This window comes from Halichoeres trimaculatus, unplaced genomic scaffold (genome assembly GCF_033239565.1).
Source record: "Halichoeres trimaculatus isolate MK-OKI-2021-1 unplaced genomic scaffold, fHalTri1.1 fHalTri1_scaffold_14, whole genome shotgun sequence".
Classification (NCBI taxonomy): Eukaryota; Metazoa; Chordata; class Actinopteri; order Labriformes; family Labridae; genus Halichoeres; species Halichoeres trimaculatus.
In genome coordinates this window covers 20,341,211-20,360,036 of record NW_027437192.1, presented here as the reverse complement: position 1 = coordinate 20,360,036, position 18,826 = coordinate 20,341,211, and the positions used below count along the sequence as shown (strand labels likewise).

At 39.7% G+C, this 18,826-nt stretch overlaps 3 protein-coding genes across 3 annotated transcripts; 2 read left to right on the top strand and 1 right to left on the bottom strand.

Moving 5' to 3' along the window:
- Nucleotides 1-206: 206 nt before the first annotated feature.
- Nucleotides 207-3,661, top strand: snrpd1 (small nuclear ribonucleoprotein D1 polypeptide). The gene is made up of 4 exons (XM_074687231.1): nucleotides 207-363; nucleotides 957-1,033; nucleotides 2,957-3,148; nucleotides 3,498-3,661. Exons 1-4 carry the CDS (start codon nucleotides 350-352, stop codon nucleotides 3,572-3,574), a joined length of 360 nt encoding a protein of 119 aa, XP_074543332.1. The 5' UTR covers nucleotides 207-349; the 3' UTR covers nucleotides 3,575-3,661.
- An 852-nt stretch (nucleotides 3,662-4,513) lies between these two features.
- On the top strand, nucleotides 4,514-7,244 carry ggcta (gamma-glutamylcyclotransferase a). The gene is made up of 4 exons (XM_074686812.1): nucleotides 4,514-4,957; nucleotides 5,709-5,854; nucleotides 5,940-6,072; nucleotides 6,173-7,244. The coding sequence occupies exons 1-4, from the start codon at nucleotides 4,841-4,843 to the stop codon at nucleotides 6,296-6,298; spliced, it is 522 nt and encodes a 173-aa protein (XP_074542913.1). The 5' UTR covers nucleotides 4,514-4,840; the 3' UTR covers nucleotides 6,299-7,244.
- A 401-nt stretch (nucleotides 7,245-7,645) lies between these two features.
- On the bottom strand, nucleotides 7,646-16,855 carry adnp2b (ADNP homeobox 2b). Its single transcript, XM_074686811.1, has 4 exons — nucleotides 16,551-16,855; nucleotides 13,954-14,066; nucleotides 11,640-11,744; nucleotides 7,646-11,432 (listed from the first exon to the last, which is right to left on the bottom strand). Exons 2-4 carry the CDS (start codon nucleotides 14,059-14,061, stop codon nucleotides 8,679-8,681), a joined length of 2,967 nt encoding a protein of 988 aa, XP_074542912.1. The 5' UTR covers nucleotides 14,062-14,066; nucleotides 16,551-16,855; the 3' UTR covers nucleotides 7,646-8,678.
- Nucleotides 16,856-18,826: the final 1,971 nt, after the last annotated feature.

Below are 18,826 nucleotides of genomic sequence, written 5' to 3'. Positions count from 1 at the left end.
TCTGCGTTCCTTGCTTGCGTTGAAACAGTACGGCCAAAATATCATTAAAATTATTCTTAATACCAACAAACAGCTTTTTGTTGATTTGCCTGCCAAACGTCCTCTTCTCTTACTAGTGCACTACGGAAAAACTGGAAGAAATGAAATGCTGGTCAATCACGTTTGACTCCAGTTCATTCCTCCACCGGGGGTCAGCGCTGTTGCATCGTTCCCTCACCGGCGCACCTAAAATGACGTCAATTTCGTGCGACGTAAACGTACATCATACAACAGCGGCCTGTGGATTTTTCACTCGAGCGCTGTAATTTTTTCTTCAGTGGAGGATTTAACTCTACTATCCACCACCATCATGAAACTAGTCAGGTAACATTACGAAAAATATATTTATTTATCGAGTTGTATTATTAAAAGTGATACAAACTCATTTAATATGATGGATGGATGTAGATGTGAACGGGCGGGAAGCTGTGAATGAAATGAATGGAAGCGCTCCGATGTTACAATAACGGGCACAAAACTGAAATTGCACGGCAGAACATACTTTTATACATCGGAAGCTTTGCATCCATATCCAAGATTATATCTTTGAATTTACTCCTGTTTTGGCGCTTATATATGTGCAAAAACTAGATGTAACCGATCGACATTAACGCTAGCATTTACATAGGCCTTTGGTCGGGCTCTGCACAGTTCACTTAGCATTTCATTCATAACAGTACGCGAAAAACTTACCGTTATGAGAAGTATTCTCCGCCTGTAATCATTTCCTTTAACATGTTTAAAGGTTTGCAGTTTATAAACCTCCCTCGTTTCTGCTTTTGATATTGCTCATAGTAACCAGTAGCTTACCCTCTGGGTAGTCTTAACATGATATCAAAGATGTGCCTGAAACATCAAACTGAGTTCAAAGATCGTGCTCTCACACACACTATAATCTGTTTTCATGATACTCGCAGGTTCTTGATGAAGCTCAGCCATGAGACGGTTACCATTGAACTGAAGAATGGCACCCAGGTGCACGGCACCATCACAGGTAAGCATCAACAAATGTGTGAGTCATCTCCACACACAGTGCTGTATGTGATCTTTGAGTGAATCTTTAAACCATAAACACATACACCCATGTTCCTTCAGATGGATCAAGTGGTCTGTTATCATCTTAGAGTAGTTCAGCTGAAGCTGCACCATACACCTGTCCTGCTGCAAACATTATATAATGATGCGAAATGTGTGTCCAACATGAGTCGTTATTTTAAAGAATTTGTTTGAAGAGAAAAGTTTATGTTGGTTATGTTTTAAGTTTTATCCTGTCATTGACATTTCCACCTGCTGGTGTGTAGATTATAGTCCGAAGTTTTAATGATTAATGATGATACCTTTGTCTGCTCTTCTTTGTCATTATTTATTTATGTGAAGTTTTGCATTTATGTACAAGCATCTTGTTTTTAAAGATGTCGTACAAACATACCTTAGTCACTGTCTGGAGTACATCTGAGTTTTATCTAGGGAACTTTTTATGCAGACCAATACCAGTAAAAGTACTCCTTCTTTAGTACTCACCGATACCGAGTACCAATACTACTAACACTTTTGATACATAAAATATTAAGTAACAATGACAGATAACTTTGATCAGACAGCATAGTCACTATGCCATTAAGTCCAAATAAAACACAAACAACTGTCTTTGTGTTTAGAACTTTTTTGATCAACATTAATAAAAATAATATTAAAAGTGCACAATAAAACTAAAAACTGTCAGAGTTTAAGTATTTTTTAAAGTAAACTGAAGTGCAAAATAAAAAGTTTAGCTATTAACCCTTCCTGGTTCATTCATATTGTCTGAAAAGGACCTGGCGCACATTTGCAGTGGTGTTAAACCGCAGCATCTAGTGGCGAGGAGGACTTGCTCGACATAAGATTTTTTTGCCTAGAGTATCTGCAGCCTTCTCGAGTACCAATACCTTGGAAAAAGGCCCGATACCGATACCTGGGATTGGCATCTGGCCATCCCTAGTTTTATCCCATGTACGATTGCCCCTAAACCAGAATTTGTCCTGCCCTCCCCTTGTGTTTCGTTTTGTATTTTAATGTGAATATGCTTTCAGAGAAAGGGGTTGTTGTACCAGAATACCAAAATATCCCCCTGGGCCCTGTTTACACAACGTTTCACCCCAAAACAAACAAACAAAAAAACACAGAAAAAAATAATTGTTTTTTTTTTCAACAGAAACACTGAAGGACTGAAAACAATGTTGTAAGCATGCCAGTCCTGTAGCTAGCACTATGTCTGCCTAGTCCAGAAGCAGCTTTAGGTAGAGATCTCCACCGATGTGGAGTTGGGCTGATCATCTGGCTTATCAGCAAATGCTAATTGCAGAAGTGATGGGACAAATGCACATTTGGTTGAAAGACGGTGCTTTGGTATGTGTTCTATGTGTAAGACGGAGCGTGATGTCAGTGTTTTCACTGGAAATTCCGGCTCGCTGTTTACACGGCAACCGTGGCAGCTGCGTTTCAGTTAAATTCCACTCTGGAGGCTATTTTCAAAAGTTTACGTTTTAGGTGTTCTAAAACTAAAACGAGAGGCCGAAACGCAACAGTATTTTTGGTTTCATCTTAAAACTGTTGTTACCAACCTATGACTGATCTAGCTTTTCAGTCAAACAAGATGTTAAACCAGTGAACATCAGCTATCACAAAATGTTCAGGCACTGGTCAGTTACTGTCAAAAGTGTACTTCAACTTCACAATTAAGTTTAACATTCAGACTTACAGAGTCTGAAATTTTGATTATCCCAGGAGCTAAAAACAACACATCAGTGTGCAGATTATCTGACTACAAAACTCTGATCCTGTGTCCTTTTTTTCTTTAAGCTTTCTGAAGTGGGAATCATATACTGATATTCAGAATGTTCAGGTTTTTATTGGTCATATCCCTTCGTCTCCTGTTCAGGTGTTGACGTGAGCATGAACACCCACCTGAAAGCGGTGAAGATGACCCTGAAAAACAGGGAGCCCACTCAGCTGGAATCGCTGAGCATCCGCGGCAACAATATTCGCTACTTCATTCTTCCTGACAGTCTCCCATTGGACACCTTACTGGTTGACATCGAGCCAAAGATCAAGTCCAAGAAGAGGGAAGCAGGTGAGTGAAATGCAAACAGAATCAAAGTAACAGATAACAGCACATGATTTAAGAAAGTTTTGTGGAAACATTAAGTATATTAATTAATTTGGCCAGTGAGTGTTCATCTGGGTATTAAAAGGACAGCTGATTATCATCATTGTAACTGCGTTAGATGGCATTAGTGCCTTTTGTTCTCGATGCATTAAGTGAAATAAAGGTCTGGTTTAAGTGTCACGTTCTTTACTCTCTGAACTGTTTTGGCAGTGTCTTACATGTGCTGTATTCTAGATGTTCAGAAGTGATTTAAAAATCAAAGAGGCCGATTGGTTTGTCAAAGTTTTTCTCACTCTCTTCCTCATCATTTCAGTGGCTGGACGCGGACGAGGAAGAGGACGAGGGCGCGGCAGAGGAAGAGGACGAGGCCGAGGTGGTCCAAGGAGATGATCACCTGGTTTCACATTTACCGGCAACCACGTCGCTGATTGTACAGAATTTTTTTTTTTCTTAGCTCAGAGGGAGCGTTTTGTGAATTTCATGTGTTTTTCCTCAGTTCTGTTTTTTCTTTCTTTTGTACATTAAAATCCTTGTTCAGGATAAACTTGACTCTGCATCATTTTGTCTTTTGGCAACAAGTTTATCACAACTTTAAAAAGTGTGTTCATTCTGTGGCTGGATAAGGTATTTGCATTAAAAAAAACTAAAGAGGTAATTAAAAAAAGTCATCATGAACTGGTATTATTACATTTTATTCATAGTAAAAAAAATCATGAAGTAGAACAGTTTGATTTTTTTTAACCATTATACATTTTCAGACCAAAATAAGCTTTTTTTGTTGTCGTATTTTATTTTTAAGTTCTGTATCTTATTCTGTGCTGGGTTAGTGGAACCATGGTATCACATATTCCTTTTAGCATCACTCACTTCACACATTAGATTGTACTTTATTATTGAATAGTCGAAACTACATCCAGGAGTAGCTTATTACAAATGCTTTCGTTTGCTTTTATATAGATAGTAGTCTTACCAACCAGGTAACATATACAGTGTAATTTTTTTTGTCTTTAAAATTGAGCAAAAAATAATAGAAACATGAATATTCAGTCAGTTTAATTATTTTGTAGCACCCAAGTTGACGATATTTATTAAACACTTAAATTTTATACATACCTACAATTTAAGCGATGACTTTTAAGTTTTACATATGGAAAAATTATTGAAGGCTGTTTTTGATTTTTAAAAACCAAAGATTTCTTAAAATCTAACTTTATCATCATTTTTTCAAATACTACTGATCTCCATAAATGCCGCAACAACCGTTAAAAGTATTTAAACGTGAACTAAAATCATGAAACAGGAAGTATTTAATGAACAAATTCATCCCATTATGGCATGGCCATTATTGTGTAATAACGAATTATAATAATCGTACCTTAAATATAATCACATTTTGGCGAGCATATGGCAGATTCCAAACCTCCGTATTTTAATGACAGATCGATTAATTTTTTGAACTGTCACGGCCACCGTACCCCAACCGCTCCAGCCTCCAACTCTGTTCACATGAGACTCACTGTAGCTTTAAATTTCAGCCGGTTAATTCCTGCACCGAGAACATCCACAGGCAGAGCTTTGGCTGCTCAATTAGAAAACAAACCTCTGCTAACAGGCAGGTTGTAGCTCTGCTCTTATGTCTCCAGGATATACTTAAGGATGTCTGAAGCTGTCAGAGATCGCTTTATGTATTTCGCATTTGGGAGCAACTTGCTAAAAGAGAGACTGCAACTGGCAAACCCCTCAGCGACATTCCTCACTACCGGTCGGTTGAAGGTAAATTACTCGTTTGCAGTGCTGCTACTGCATGTAGCTGCTACTGTAGAAATATATATATGAATATTTTCTCTTTCTTTCAAATTTCATCAGCAACATTGATTGTGTTGTGTGAGATTTATCGAGCATAGTGGTGGTGTTATACGGTTATACTTTATCAATCTTGAAACCTCGTTTAGCGGCAGAACCAGTGTCTGTACAGGATATATAGTAAAAAACGTAGATAACCACTCAATACTCTTTCATTTTTTGAGATATGAATCTCACAAATCAAGCTCAAAGCACATACTTTATTCTGTGTATGAGCACGATGCACTTGCAAAACATGCCTATCTTGAACGCAGCTTGACGCCCGTGAATGTGCCCTGTTGTTACAGAGTGGAAATGGACCACACTGATTCGTTTCTTTAATACCCGGCCTGCTTTAAAGCTCACTGTAATCATTAATGTATAATATTTGCTTCCCCCTCCCTCTTTACTTCCAGGTCTCCAATATGAGGCCGGTGTCGCTTTAGCACCACCCCTTCACATTCAGCTGTAACAACAGGGCCTGAGCACAACCCTGTTTGGCCATGCTGTGGTGACCAATAGCAAACAAGGCTCACAGTGGAAACTATTGAAAACACAAACATAGCACCCTTCTTTACGTCACAGTGAAATAAAAGAGATTTTGTCCAAAGCCTCATCACTGTACACAGCCTTTTGTCCTCACTCCCTTTCAGCACCACCTGTTTATGTGTGTTTTGGACAGGACTATGAGCTGAACTTTGGCCTGTGGGAGCAACATGTGGACAACAGTTGGCACGGTGGAGTGGCCACAATCCAGTCTCATCCAGGCAGCGACGTCTGGGGGGTGATCTGGACTTTGAGCAATGAAAACCTTACAAGTTTAGACAAGTGAGTGAGCTGCATAAATGGCCAATCCAATCAGCTGTTAATGTTTGTCATTTTAACCAACTGTTTTTCATTTTCTCCACCACAGACAAGAAGGGGTGGGCCAGGGGCAGTACTCTCCTCTGGAAGTTTCAGTGGAGACAGATGAAGGGGCGATGTTATGTAGGACTTATCAGATGAATAATTTCCACCCCTGTCCCCCCTCTCCTCAGTACAAAGAGGTGTGTACATATACACACACCACCACCACAAACAACACATAGGAACTATTTTAAGGCTAAATCAACACTTATTTACATCCATCAATCTTTTGCCCTGTAGGTGGTGTGTCTGGGTGCGGAGCAAAACGGACTTCCAGTGGAGTACTTGAAGAGGCTGGACGCCATAGAAACCAACAACTACAGTGGTCCTTCTATTCTCGATCAAATCAAACCTGTTATGAAGTAAAAAGTCTTGACTTTGGGAGCACTGGGTTACAAAAAAACACATCGATAACAACGACAAACTCTTCAGATGCTGCTCTGAGAACAAGAGGAGCAGAATCCAACAAAAGCACTCCAGAGTGGACCGTGTGGCTGCTCATTCCAAGGTTTTTGTTAGTTTTTCTGCTCATGGTCAACTTTCTTAGCCTCTGACGGTAATTCACTGTTAATTATTGCAGTTATTATGTAATAAACCAGTGATCATTAACCATGAAAACAAAAGTACAAAAGGCGACTGTTTCTGCTGGACCTTGAGTAAAAAAAAGGATCTGTTAAAAACTTTTAAAGATCAAGACTAATGAACTGTGCTTCAAACTTGAATTAGCATCACTATGTTTCCCTGAAGAAATAAATGCATCTATTTGAGACATGTTTGGTTGGGCCCAGCATTTGTTTTGTTAATGAAGAAACATCAAGCACTTCTTTTGAAAGGTTTGTTGACAAATGCACATCTGAAATAAAATAAATGGAGGAATTTCAAGAAACTGCTCTGGACTTTAAGATTGTTAGCTTTAGTTGTGAGTGTTACTTTCTCTTCCTGCTGATTTAGGGGTTGCATTAAGGTGGCTCAAGAGGGAAACTGTATAAAAAATATGAAAGAAAGAGCAGGTACCTCCCATAAGCCAGGAGCCTTTTGAAGTGACCAAAGAAGAACTGAACTTTTTGTGTCCATAATTTTTCTCTAATTCTGCGTTTTGACAGTTTTAATGCACTAAGAGTTGTGATTTCACTGTAACAGAGAACAGTCTGAAACTTTAAGGGTGTTTTTGACATTAACAGACCTGTGCCACCGGCCAGTTTGGTCAGATTTAGATCAAAAATTGAAGAGTTACGAGAGTTTGTTTGAAACTATGACACACATTTTGGACTAATTGTTTCATACAATGATTAAAATTGAAATATTTGCAGCAACAAACCCAGAGTGGCAGGTTGCACAGTTCTCTGTGTTATTATTCTTTAAGTAAAATTTGAAGGATGTGGCATTTTTCTTTCTCGAGATTTCTTCTTTAGAGTAAACCTTGTTTTGAATCACCTTGAAACTGGTGTGGTTAGTAGTTTAGGTTCCTTGAGTATTCAGCTATATTTCCAAATTTGACAGAGTACAAAAAATACCTTTTGTTCAGAAAATAACTTATTGAGTGCAGTAAAGTCTAAAAATATAGTCAAAATGACTTTTTTTGCCTACCCAGCCACCTGAAGTTTTGATTTCCAGCTCAGAGTTTCACAGAAGAACACACACATCATGTTGCTTTCACACAGCATGGTTTGAAATATACTTTTTTTATTAGGAAATGAAAACTAAAAATGAATGAGTCATAAAAGGAAACCACTTTATTATTTTTTTTACAACACAGTGGCCTTGGACAGAATGAGAACGCGTACCCTTCTTAAAGTTGTTCATCTTCTTGGAATCATAGAAAACACACCAACAGTACAAAAAGAAACAGCTGTCAAGAGAACCAAAGAAATCTGCGTTCAACACCCAAACACTAGTTTATTTGAATGTTAGGATCATTTTCCACAACTTGACGTGAATATGTAGATCTCACAATGGCACAACTCTGTTAATTTAATTAAATAAATGCTCATGCAGGCATCATGGTTTAAAAACTCTTGCGTTTTTTTGACTCCAGAAACCTGAAACTGCAAACTTATCTACCATCTCCCAAATTTATCTTTAGGATCATGAAACGCTCTCCCCTTAAAGTCTTTAAATAAATGTGAAAGGATAAAAAGAAAAACTGAAAAGCAAAATATCAAAGTTATAACAACAGAAACTTGTCCAAAGGTAGAAAAAATACACATGGAAGAAAACATACAATTCATGGTAAGGTCCAAGGGTGCACTTTAGTCTGAGTATTAGCCGACAAACAATAGATAGGAACACATAATTTTGTACATATGGGCTTAAATAAAGGGTGCAAAAAAGAAGCTAATTGGAGCAAACCAGTGCTTAGATTGAAGTCAGTAGCTATTCAGGAATGAGGGATAATGATGGCTAAATACTGTTTCTGTTTAACAGTCTGACACCCACGTAAAGACAACACGTCTGTATTGTGTCTGTATTGTAAGAGCATTGAAACGTGGCTTTGCGTGAATGGAGAAACCAGGATATGAACCACTGACAGCATATTGATAAACAAAGCACTATTCATGAAGGCTACATGAACTAACTGCCCTCACTTACAGGTAACTTGTATGTTTGGATACACTGTGCGCACTGCATGATGAACTTCTCTAGTAACTACCAACACAAGAGGCCGTCATTGAAGTATCAGGGTTTTATTCTGTTTGAATTAAAGACACCTGTATATGCATTATTCTCATAAGGTTAGTTCTATTTATTAAACACATTCCATCGGCTCCACCTGCTCTCCACCTGTAACTTTATCTTTTCCACTTTCCTCCATCGGCTCTGGTCCATCTTCACTTTTTTCCATCGACTCTGCTGAATCGTCAGGCTGCTCCGGAGCCTCGTCGGACTCTGCTGTGTCTGCTGTTTGTGGCTCTGGGATGAAGAGATTGTGCTTGACTTTGCTCAGTTCTGTCATGTTGAATCCCAGAAAAATGGCGGCTGTGTTCCTCTTCAGACTCTTCATACATTTGCTGCGCTTCTTGCTGAAGAGCGCCGCCAGCTCTGCTTTGGTGAGCGACAGCCTCCTGCACAACTCTTCTGTCTCGGGTTTGGTCGCGTAAGGGTTCACGTTGAAGTATTTGGATATGAAGTCTCTGCGCTCCTCGCTGCAGCGGCGCTCCACAGAGGTGGGTTCCAGCGCCAGCTTCACCGTGGGGTCGCTCTGAATCACAGGCTCTGGTGGGGGCAACAACCTCTCCTGCTCTCGCTTCTTTCGCATGGCTGCCCTTTCCTCTCGCTCTCGTTTGTTCGCCACAATGACCTCCCTCAACGCTGCCTCCAGACGCTGCTTGGACTGCTTCTCTGCTTCAGACTCTGGCGGCCTGGCTGGGGGCGGGGCAGCTGATATCACGCGAGCTGGAGCCAGAGCTTGTTTTACAGTTAGCCCTTGTGGAACTTGGAGGAAGTAGAGTCCAGATGGCTGGCTGAGCTGGGGAACTGGTTTTGGTGGTGCCTGGGGTGCTACTATAGGTTTGAGGGGCGGTGGTGGTTGAGCTGGTTTTGGGGAACAGCGGCACCGCTGAATGTGGAGCATCACAGCCTGCTGGGTAACCTTTCCTGTGTACACGCCATTGCAGTATATGCACTTGAAAGCCTCTGTCTTTAGGATGGCGTGGATGGTTGGTGCTACAAAATGTTTTTCTTTAAGGTGCTGCAGATGTTGGGACTCACTCTGAAACTTTTCATCGCAGAAGGGGCAGTATGTGCTGTTGATCTTCACAGGTGCAGAGCAAATGTCTGGCTGACTCATGGGCTGCAACTTAAAGAAGATCAAGTCGAGGGTGTTTGTGACCAAGGCGAGGTTTACCTCAATGTCTCCCAAGACCTCTTTAGGAGCTGTGGTGTGGACATCAAAGTAAGGGAACAGGATTCCACCAGAACCTTTTGAGTAGACCCTGTACTTCTGTCTCAGGAAATCACAGTATGCCTTGCTCGTGGGATTGTGTAGTTTAACGTGCTCTGCGAGCTGTCTGATTGAAAAGAACAACGCTGAGCAGTACAAACAGTTCAGGCCATGGAGCAGGTGCTGGAAGACGCTTTTTTCTGATAGCAGAATTTTGCACGTTAGGCATTTAATGGTTTTGTCCGGCATTTTCTTCAAGAAGGCTGCTCGAGCTGCCACGCTTTCTGACTTGGTTGATGAGGATTTTGTCTGGTGCGCGACTTCTGTGTGGATATCAAAGACATTGGAAGGGAAAAGTTCATTGCAGAGTGGACAGGTGATCCATTTCTTAGTTTGTGGGGAGGTGTTACTTGTTTGGTCAATTTGTTTGAGAGGGGTGTTAGGGCTCTGAGAGCCTGGCGCTGCTACTTGCAGCGGAGCAAAAGTGTATGTGGGCATGCCGTTTACCCTGTTACCAGTTGGGATCAGGTGACTCAGCAGAGACTGTGAAGTCAGCATGGTGCCTTGTAGGGTGACTTGGTTCTGTGGTGCATTTTGTGTAACCACAGAAGGTTTAGTTCCAGCACCAGGGCCAGCGGCCACGTTGGCCTGCAGTCCTGGTGGCAGAAGGATTTGCTGTGCTTGGGGAGTCTGTTGCTGCTGAGGAGGGGATGCTAAAGCCATTGGAGTAGGTTTGAGAGACACATTGGACACTGCTGGAAGCTGAACCATGGATGGTCCTTGGGGCAAAGCACTTCTGAGGGCGATGGTAGCCCCAGGCTGAAGCAGACCTTTAGCCTCAGCACTAGCTAGCTGCACCAGCGCTGATGCCTGCGGGGGCAAGAAAGCCTGGTTGGTTCCAGGGGCGCATATCAGAGTAGTACTGTTTGTAGCTCCTGGTAGTTGCTGTAACGTCACCACGGTACCAGCAGGTTGACCATTACTTGGCAACACCAAGGACTTGCTGTTAAACATCTGAGTTGTTTGTGGTTTGGGAGCAATGCTTGGGAATGTCACAAACAACCCGTTTCCATTGGGAGTTGATTTGATGGTATAGTTTTTGTTCTCATAAATTAAGCTCTGTACTTGTGTGCTGACTGAATAGTGTGTTGGCTCCACCAGCATGTGATGCAACATTTGGTCTAGGGTTCCAGTGTTCACCCTACACACCTTGCAGCAGTGCACTTTTATGGAGGTGGTGCCTTGAAGGTGCAATCTGTAACCGATGTACTGTTCTGCCATCCTCTCCAGGTGCTTGAGAATAATATGCTTCTTCATCACAAAGATTGAAGAGGCTTGGAATCCACATCTCCTGCACTGGTACCGCTCGTTCCCACGACTGTTGTGCGTAGCGACTTCACTTGTTGTTTGTAAATGGTTGGTGAGTTTGGCGTGGAAAAACATCATGTGCTTCTTGACCACTTTTGGATGGCCGATGAAGAGGCACTGAGAACAGGGGGCGAGCGCGCAGTAGGACTGCACGTACTTATGGCAGCGGGAGACGTGGCTCCTGAAGTTGTAGATGCTTTTAGTAGAGTACTTGCACAGGGTACAGCACAAAGTTTGTGACCGATACGGCCACTAAATGGAAAGAGAAAAAGAGAGAGAAAGTCAGTTTATACCAATAAACCAAGTTCCAATCAGCACACTGAACATACAGTATTTAACATTCATATCAACTCATTTATCCAGAACTACCTGGAATCACAACTCTCCTCTTTAACAAGACTTTGTATATGAAAAGGTTAGTTACAAGAGGAGTGCTGATGGAAGTGACAACATATTCACCTTTTTAAATTGTCTGCCATTGTATCCATCGGTGAAATCAAACCATTCGGTTTCTTGAAAGGGATCCTCTTCATCTGTGGTTTTCTCAGAGTTTTCATTTAGATCCTGCAAGGCAAACAACACACAAATATAGATAAGTCTATTCAAAGTCCAGCATTGATAGAGAAGGGAAGAAGACTTAGCATGAGCCAAAAGGTGTTGAATTAACTAACTGTAAACCGTTTGGTTATATTCAGAGGGATATCCCTGTTACAAGTGCAACCATTTCAATCAGACCTTGATCTGTTTGGACCACTCCCACAGGTTAGTCCCTGGACAATTTATCAGCTTAATCATTCCAACAAGAACAATAAAAAAATCATGTTGCTGTACTGAGATGACGCTTATACAGTTAGCATTAAAATAGATAAAAAATAAAATTACCATCTAATAAACCATGTTGACATCCATGGATGGTGTTATGAGACAAACCACTTCCCTGTTCACCGAGATCAACATTAATTGCACTGAAACAGTTCTCTCCTTTTTCTAACTGCTGGTTAGAGACAAATCCCCTCTGTGCTCACATAAACCCTGTTGTAATAGCAGAGATGACATAAATACACTTTTAACTCCTAAAATGTTAGCAGCTGGAGCCGTGAGCGGAGTCAAGTTGAGTCAAATGACACACCTGTTCTGCTCAGTGTATTTTTTCTATTAATTCAATTTAAAGCAGTGTTAAGGTTATCCATTTAAAATAATATTTTCTTGTTGAATTACAGCTTTTCAGGCTTTTGTTCATAATGACGGTGGAAAGATGGACAGAGTAAAGAACAAATGAAAAGTAGAGCAGTTATGCAATTATTTACATATATTTGCTGATTCAAAGAATCGTCCCAACATGTAAAAATGTAAATTATAAAACAGAACCACAGGCTCATTTTCTGACAAAGCCACTGCAGAATTGCCCTTCAAAGTATCTGCTCGAAGATTCAAGAAATGATTCAACAAAATATTTTTGGTAAAAAACATATTAACCTTAACTACTCAAAAACTTCACAGCGCCAGCAGTTGATGTGTTTTCTTGCATCTCTTGCCTCTAATGATGCTGTGATAAAGGTATGAATCAAATTCTAGTGCAGATTTTTTTTTTTTAGAAAAATCAGAGGAACCCATAAAGTATTCACTCAACATCCCAGATAAACAGTAGACATAAGATACTACTACATCCCACTAATGATATCAAAACGAAAGCATATATCCTTGGTTTCTTTTCTTTTTGTTAAAAGATACTACTCTTGGGGCATAGATGGACTAGTGGTTTAGGTCTAGCCCCATGAGGTTCACCCTCAAGTGAGTGGCCCGGGTTTGAATCCAGCCTGTGGCCAGTTTCCTACATGTCATACCCTACTTTTGCCCTGTTTCTTACTCTATTTATTTATTAGACTATTAAACATACAAAAAAGTGACACTGGTGCTCCACTGAGCAGGAAATCATCTCATTAACTACAACTACATTGCCAAACGTGTCATATTTGATGCATACGTTTCATTGACCTCTATCTCAACAACATGATAGTTTCCTTAAAATCCTGCTATTACATTTCTAAAAAAAAATGTATTCTACCCCCTTGAGGAGTGTCATACCACTACAGGCAGCTGAGGTTGTATTTTGTCCGTTTTCAAAATGGCTGCTCTTATCAAATCACCTACACATTTTTTTTTTTCAGGAAAACCTGTGCTAATTTAGAAACAGTTGCCATAAGAATGATTTCAATAGTTACTCATTTCTTCAAATAAGTATTTTCTGCATTGAAAGAATTTATATTTACTGAAAACTTTACTGAGAAGTTGCCAAAACCACCTAGTGTGTCAAACATGAAAGAAAAATGTATCAAACTAAATTATGAAGCAATATTTTTGGTGAATTTTGTTATAATAGTTAATTAACATCATAGTTTTTTAAAATAATTTTCCGGGTATTTTTAGAGTTGTGTTTTACAGGGTTAATATGGTCCTGAAATATCAAAACAAATGATCAAACAGTCAACAGGATCTACTTCAGTTGTCTGGCTGCAGTTGGCTAGTGTCAGAAATGTAAATCTGTGCTATTTTCACATTTACTAAGATTAAAATCCAGGGCCCTGCACCATGCTTCATACTGTTACTATTGTCATGTTTCAGTTTTTTTGTAAATCATTTTTTAAATTTTGTTTCAGACTGAGGTGCATTTGATAGTCAGTACATTAGGTTAGGTTTTTTTTTTTACTAATTCATACTCTATTACATTGCAATGTTGAGGAAGTATACTCAAAAGTTTCCCATGAAAACAAACCTGTAGCAGAGTTTTGCAGTCTTCTAGGCCAATCTCAGTCAGGATGTTCTTCACTGCCTTGCGAGCCTTTCGGATCTTCTCAATATTTCCAACCGGAAGCTGATACATTGTTCCTTAAAAGAGAAGCATGTTAGGATTTAATGGAGGCATTAGCATTGGTTAGCACAAAAAAGATCTGCAAAATCTCTTCAGAATAGATGTAAAAAAATGTATTGATTTAGTCATGGCACAAGCGCTTTCACTTGAACTATATTGTCATCAATTACACTGCCTGGCCAAAAACAAAGTCGCCACCAAAATAAGGTCACACATAGAGCCTGACTGATATGGGATTTTTGGGGCCGATGCCGATACCGATACAGGGGGCAAAAAAAGCCAATATCCGATATATGGGCTGATATATATATAAGAAATTCATTGATATACACAGGATATATACTGTATAAAATCACAAATTATTATAGTACCCATATGATTCAAGACAGAGACAGAACACTATTAAATTAAAACAAGGAACTTAAATTTTAAAACTGTCAACATAAGAACTGTAGTGTTAACCAATGATAAATAAGAACAAGCTGTAAACACAATAATAAATAAAGAAGTCAAACTGTAAACACCTTAAATAAAAAAGTCAAACTTTAAACTAGGGCTGCACGATTATCGCAATCGCAATTGCAATGTCAGCACATGCAATTCAGATTTTTCTCCATGATAACCAAGCAAGTCTGTAGACTCATCATGACACAACTTTTTTTATTAAATCGCAAGCACAATCGCAATCGCAATATTGTCTACCTAATCGCAAATCGCACTTTTTCCCCAAATCGTGCAGCACTACTTTAAACACAAAAAGTAAAAAAAAATCAAACTGTAAACACACAAAGAGCAACTTACACAACATAAAAATGTAATTCTATAGTCTTACATTAGATAATGGTGGACGTGTGAATTAACAGTAGCATTTCCCTCTGTTTATCTCACAAAAAAGCAACTTTCGCGACATTTACACATCGATAGTCTTACATAATATAATGGTGGATGGAGGGGCGGGGCACTCGGGCAGCGTGCAGCGTGCTGCCCAACACACAGGAGCAGGAGCGACAGAATCTCCGTGGAGCAAAAATTTTTATAATCAGATACATTTTGGCCGATGTTGATTAATCGGTGACAGGCATAATCAGCCCGATTAATCGGCCCGGCAGATTAATCGGTCGGGCTCTAGTCATACACTCTAATACTTTGTTGGACCGCCTTTAGCTTTGGTTATAGCACACTTTCACTGTGACACTGTTTGGATAAGCTTCTGCAATGTCACAAGATTTTTTTCCATCCAGTGTTGCATTATATTTCACCAAGATCTGTCATTGATGATAGTAGAGTCTGACTGTTGCACACAGCCTTCTCCAGCACATCCCAAAGATTCTCAATGGGGTTAAGGTCTGGACTCTGTGGAGGCCAATCTGTGCATGAAATTGATGTCTCATACTCCCTGAACCACTCTTTCATGATTTGAGCCTGTTGAATCCTGGCATTGCCATCTTGGAAAATGGCCATTACAGAAGAAAAAAATCCATTGATGGAACAACCTGGCCATTCAGTATCTTCAGGTAGTCAGCTGACCTCATTACTATCCTGTTGACCTCATACTGTTGCTGAACCTAGACCTGACCAGCTGCAGCAACCCCCATAGCACTGGGGGATCATAGCACTGCCCCCACAGGCTTAGACAGTAGGTCCTATGCATGAAAACAGACACCTCTGGTCACTCTCAAACTTAGATGACATAATTCCTGTATCTTATAAACGTTTATAAATAAATAGGTAACGGATTTTCAGAATCAGTCATTTACATCATTCATGCTCTGTTAAAATGTATACCTCATACTCTTGAGTATTAAATGCAGATCATAGCAATGTTTTGACAGTCCCATGCAAATTAATTCCATTTTGTAAAAGGGGGATAACATGACTATGAATAGAAAATAATAAACTGTGTCTAAATTTTGAGGATAGATGAGTAAAAAAATTCAGCAGAAATATATGGATTTTAAATACAAAAAATCAATTTGCATTGAAGCAAGCCCGGCCATCTGCTTTTGTTGAGTAATTAATTGAACATCCTCAATTTGCTGATTGTAACAGCTAAATACAAATCCTGCAAGAAAACTGGACATTAAGGATGATGTACCAAAGAAACAAATAGCACACAGTTAACTTGTCAGAGAAATAACAGCATGGATGCACATACATGTCTGCATGACAACAATCGTAAGGTTATATTTGCTGTGCAACAAATGATTTCTCATCAGCAAGTCGCCCTGCAAATCTGTGTACGTGAATATGAGTCATTTCCTGAGATGTAAAACTTTTTCAGCGATTCTAAAATGAACATTTTCAGTCGAACCATTAACAAAGTAAAAACCCAGTTTCTACAGCTGCCGTTCATGCTAATACTGCTCTGTGTGTGTGCTGCCCACACTGGAGTCTTTAAACAGCTCCTGGCTGCACGCTGACAGGCACGAGCCGGGTCACTAAGCCGGCCACGCTGCGTCTTCACACTCAAGGATGCCCACAGCCTCCTCCGTGTTATTTACCTCGTCGTATTTTCAGCGTAGGTTAACGTTAGTTGTCGCTGTGCCACCTCCGACGGGGCTAACGTTTTTCACTTCCGCCGGCCCTCAACTGTGTGCGTTGATAAGCTGCGTCCGCTGCCCGGGCTGCACACAGACACTCATCCGTGCAGCCTCCTCTCTCTGGATGCACCGTTGTATAAAGGATGAAGCTTATCGTTAGAGATGAGGTTTGTAAATATAAGTTGATTTTGGTCCAGCTTTTGTCCCTTTCTTCCCCTGTTGAGGAAAAAATGGCGCTCAAGTTCAGGATCTGACGTAGCAGTCCTCATTTGCATACAGAACACAATTGACCAATAGGAAAGTTCTTTGTCCAAAACCTAAATCACCCTCTCTTCTTCTACTAACTGTGTTTTATGTCGTCCCAGAGGTCCAGGTGACACATCTGATAACTTTGTTTTTGAATTTTGTGAAACTATTGACTTGTTGATTGGACTTCTGTATTCTACACCATATAGCTAGTCATGGGGGCGTGGCAACAGCGACCCAGGCTGGCAGTCACATGGTACATGACTAAGGCCACCCAATGGGCTGTCGAGAAAATGAGCTAAATGGGTGGTTCTTGGGCTGTGACGTCATATCATGCTACTTTTGTCATCCAATCAGAATAAACCACCATTTTGATGAAAAATAAAGGTAATTTGTAGGTTTAGATGTTTTTAGCTAGCATAACCTAAAATTTTAGAATTTTGGTTATTTTTAGCATGTTAAATGTTTACGATAAAGCGTTAAAGGCTAGCTACTTACTCAAAGTTTTTGACGATAGCTAACTTTTTTGAGATTTTGATACAAAGCAATAACTACATTACTACAGGTTGGTTCAAATCTATTTACAGATTAACAATTTTACTTTCCCTTTCTATTAACAAGTTTTTTCTTTTTTTCTTCTTTAGTTAAAATTAAGCCACTTCTTTTGACTAGGCCTTTTATATAACTATTTTGATTCAAGGTCAGATCCATCATCCGTCAAACGATGGCCTTAACTACAAAGTTACGACACTTAGTAGTAACCAAAAACTTTTCATGTTGCTTAATGAGCTGAGCAACTGAACTGAATTGTTCGCTATTTAACAGTTAATTATTGCCTCAACATGTTATTACAGTTTCTCTTTTAAACCAGTTTGCAGAGGACTTAGCCTTTCTCTGCGTGATTACACTATCTCTCCTTCATTATAACTTGCCTAATGGAGACATTTTTTAAAGTTCTGTGTGGCCAAGCAGTATGATAGACAAATGATAAAAAAAATGGATTCAGTTTGCTTGATGTGTGTATGTCTTATTGCACTGTTGTGTCCTTTTCAAGGTCAATGCAAGGGCTGTTGATTTTATTTTTGTGTGATAGCTATGTGTTAACATGTGATTGCTAGTTTTGCTGTAGTCAACTGCACTTCTGCAGAACTAGCAGAAGGAAATGTACTTACGTCCTTGACATACTACTGCCAGGACAACTAAATAAGACATTACAATCTGTTGACCCAAAGGAGAGGACAAGGTTTTTTTTTCTCTCTTTCATCTCATACCTAACAAAAGGGAGGCGTAACAAGGCCAATCGTGGTGAAAGAGTGCAAGTTTTGAAACTAAAACTGCCTGACTGACAAGTGGACAGTTTTAATAGCTACCGTATCTATTTTATTCATATTATATCAGAGTGATGACTCAGGGACAACTGCTTTTCATCACGCATCTGTCCTAAACTCCCTATTCAAACTGATTCCAGACTATGATCTGTAAACAAGTTGGTCAGCCACCAATAAGAATCCTGACCTGCCTCTATCATGCAGCACCACGTCTATAGCCTATTTGTTACAAAGCTGGATGTGAAAAGTGAGGAGTGACAGATAAATATCTCTGCTTTAATCAACTTTATCACCTCCAAATTCACAGAGCACTTAGTGGCATGCTTTTTGACCATGGGGATATTTACTGTTCAATGTTTGTATTGGTTTTATTTTCAGTCTGATGGAAGCGTACATACATATACAAATAACCTCTTATGAAGGGCAGATATGAGGCTTGATGTACTTCTTTACAAATTTTGCAAACACTTTTGTTATTACATCAAAATAAACTAGATCAGCTCCTCCTACAGATCTTTCCCTTTAATTAAAAAGCTCTTTTCTCATGTCATAGCATATTTTTTGCAGGAAAAAAACATCAGTTTTTTGGTTTTCATCTTTCCTTTAGATTGTGGGGTTTAGTGTGAGAACAGTACTGGTTGCTTAATGCACTATTATAACTTC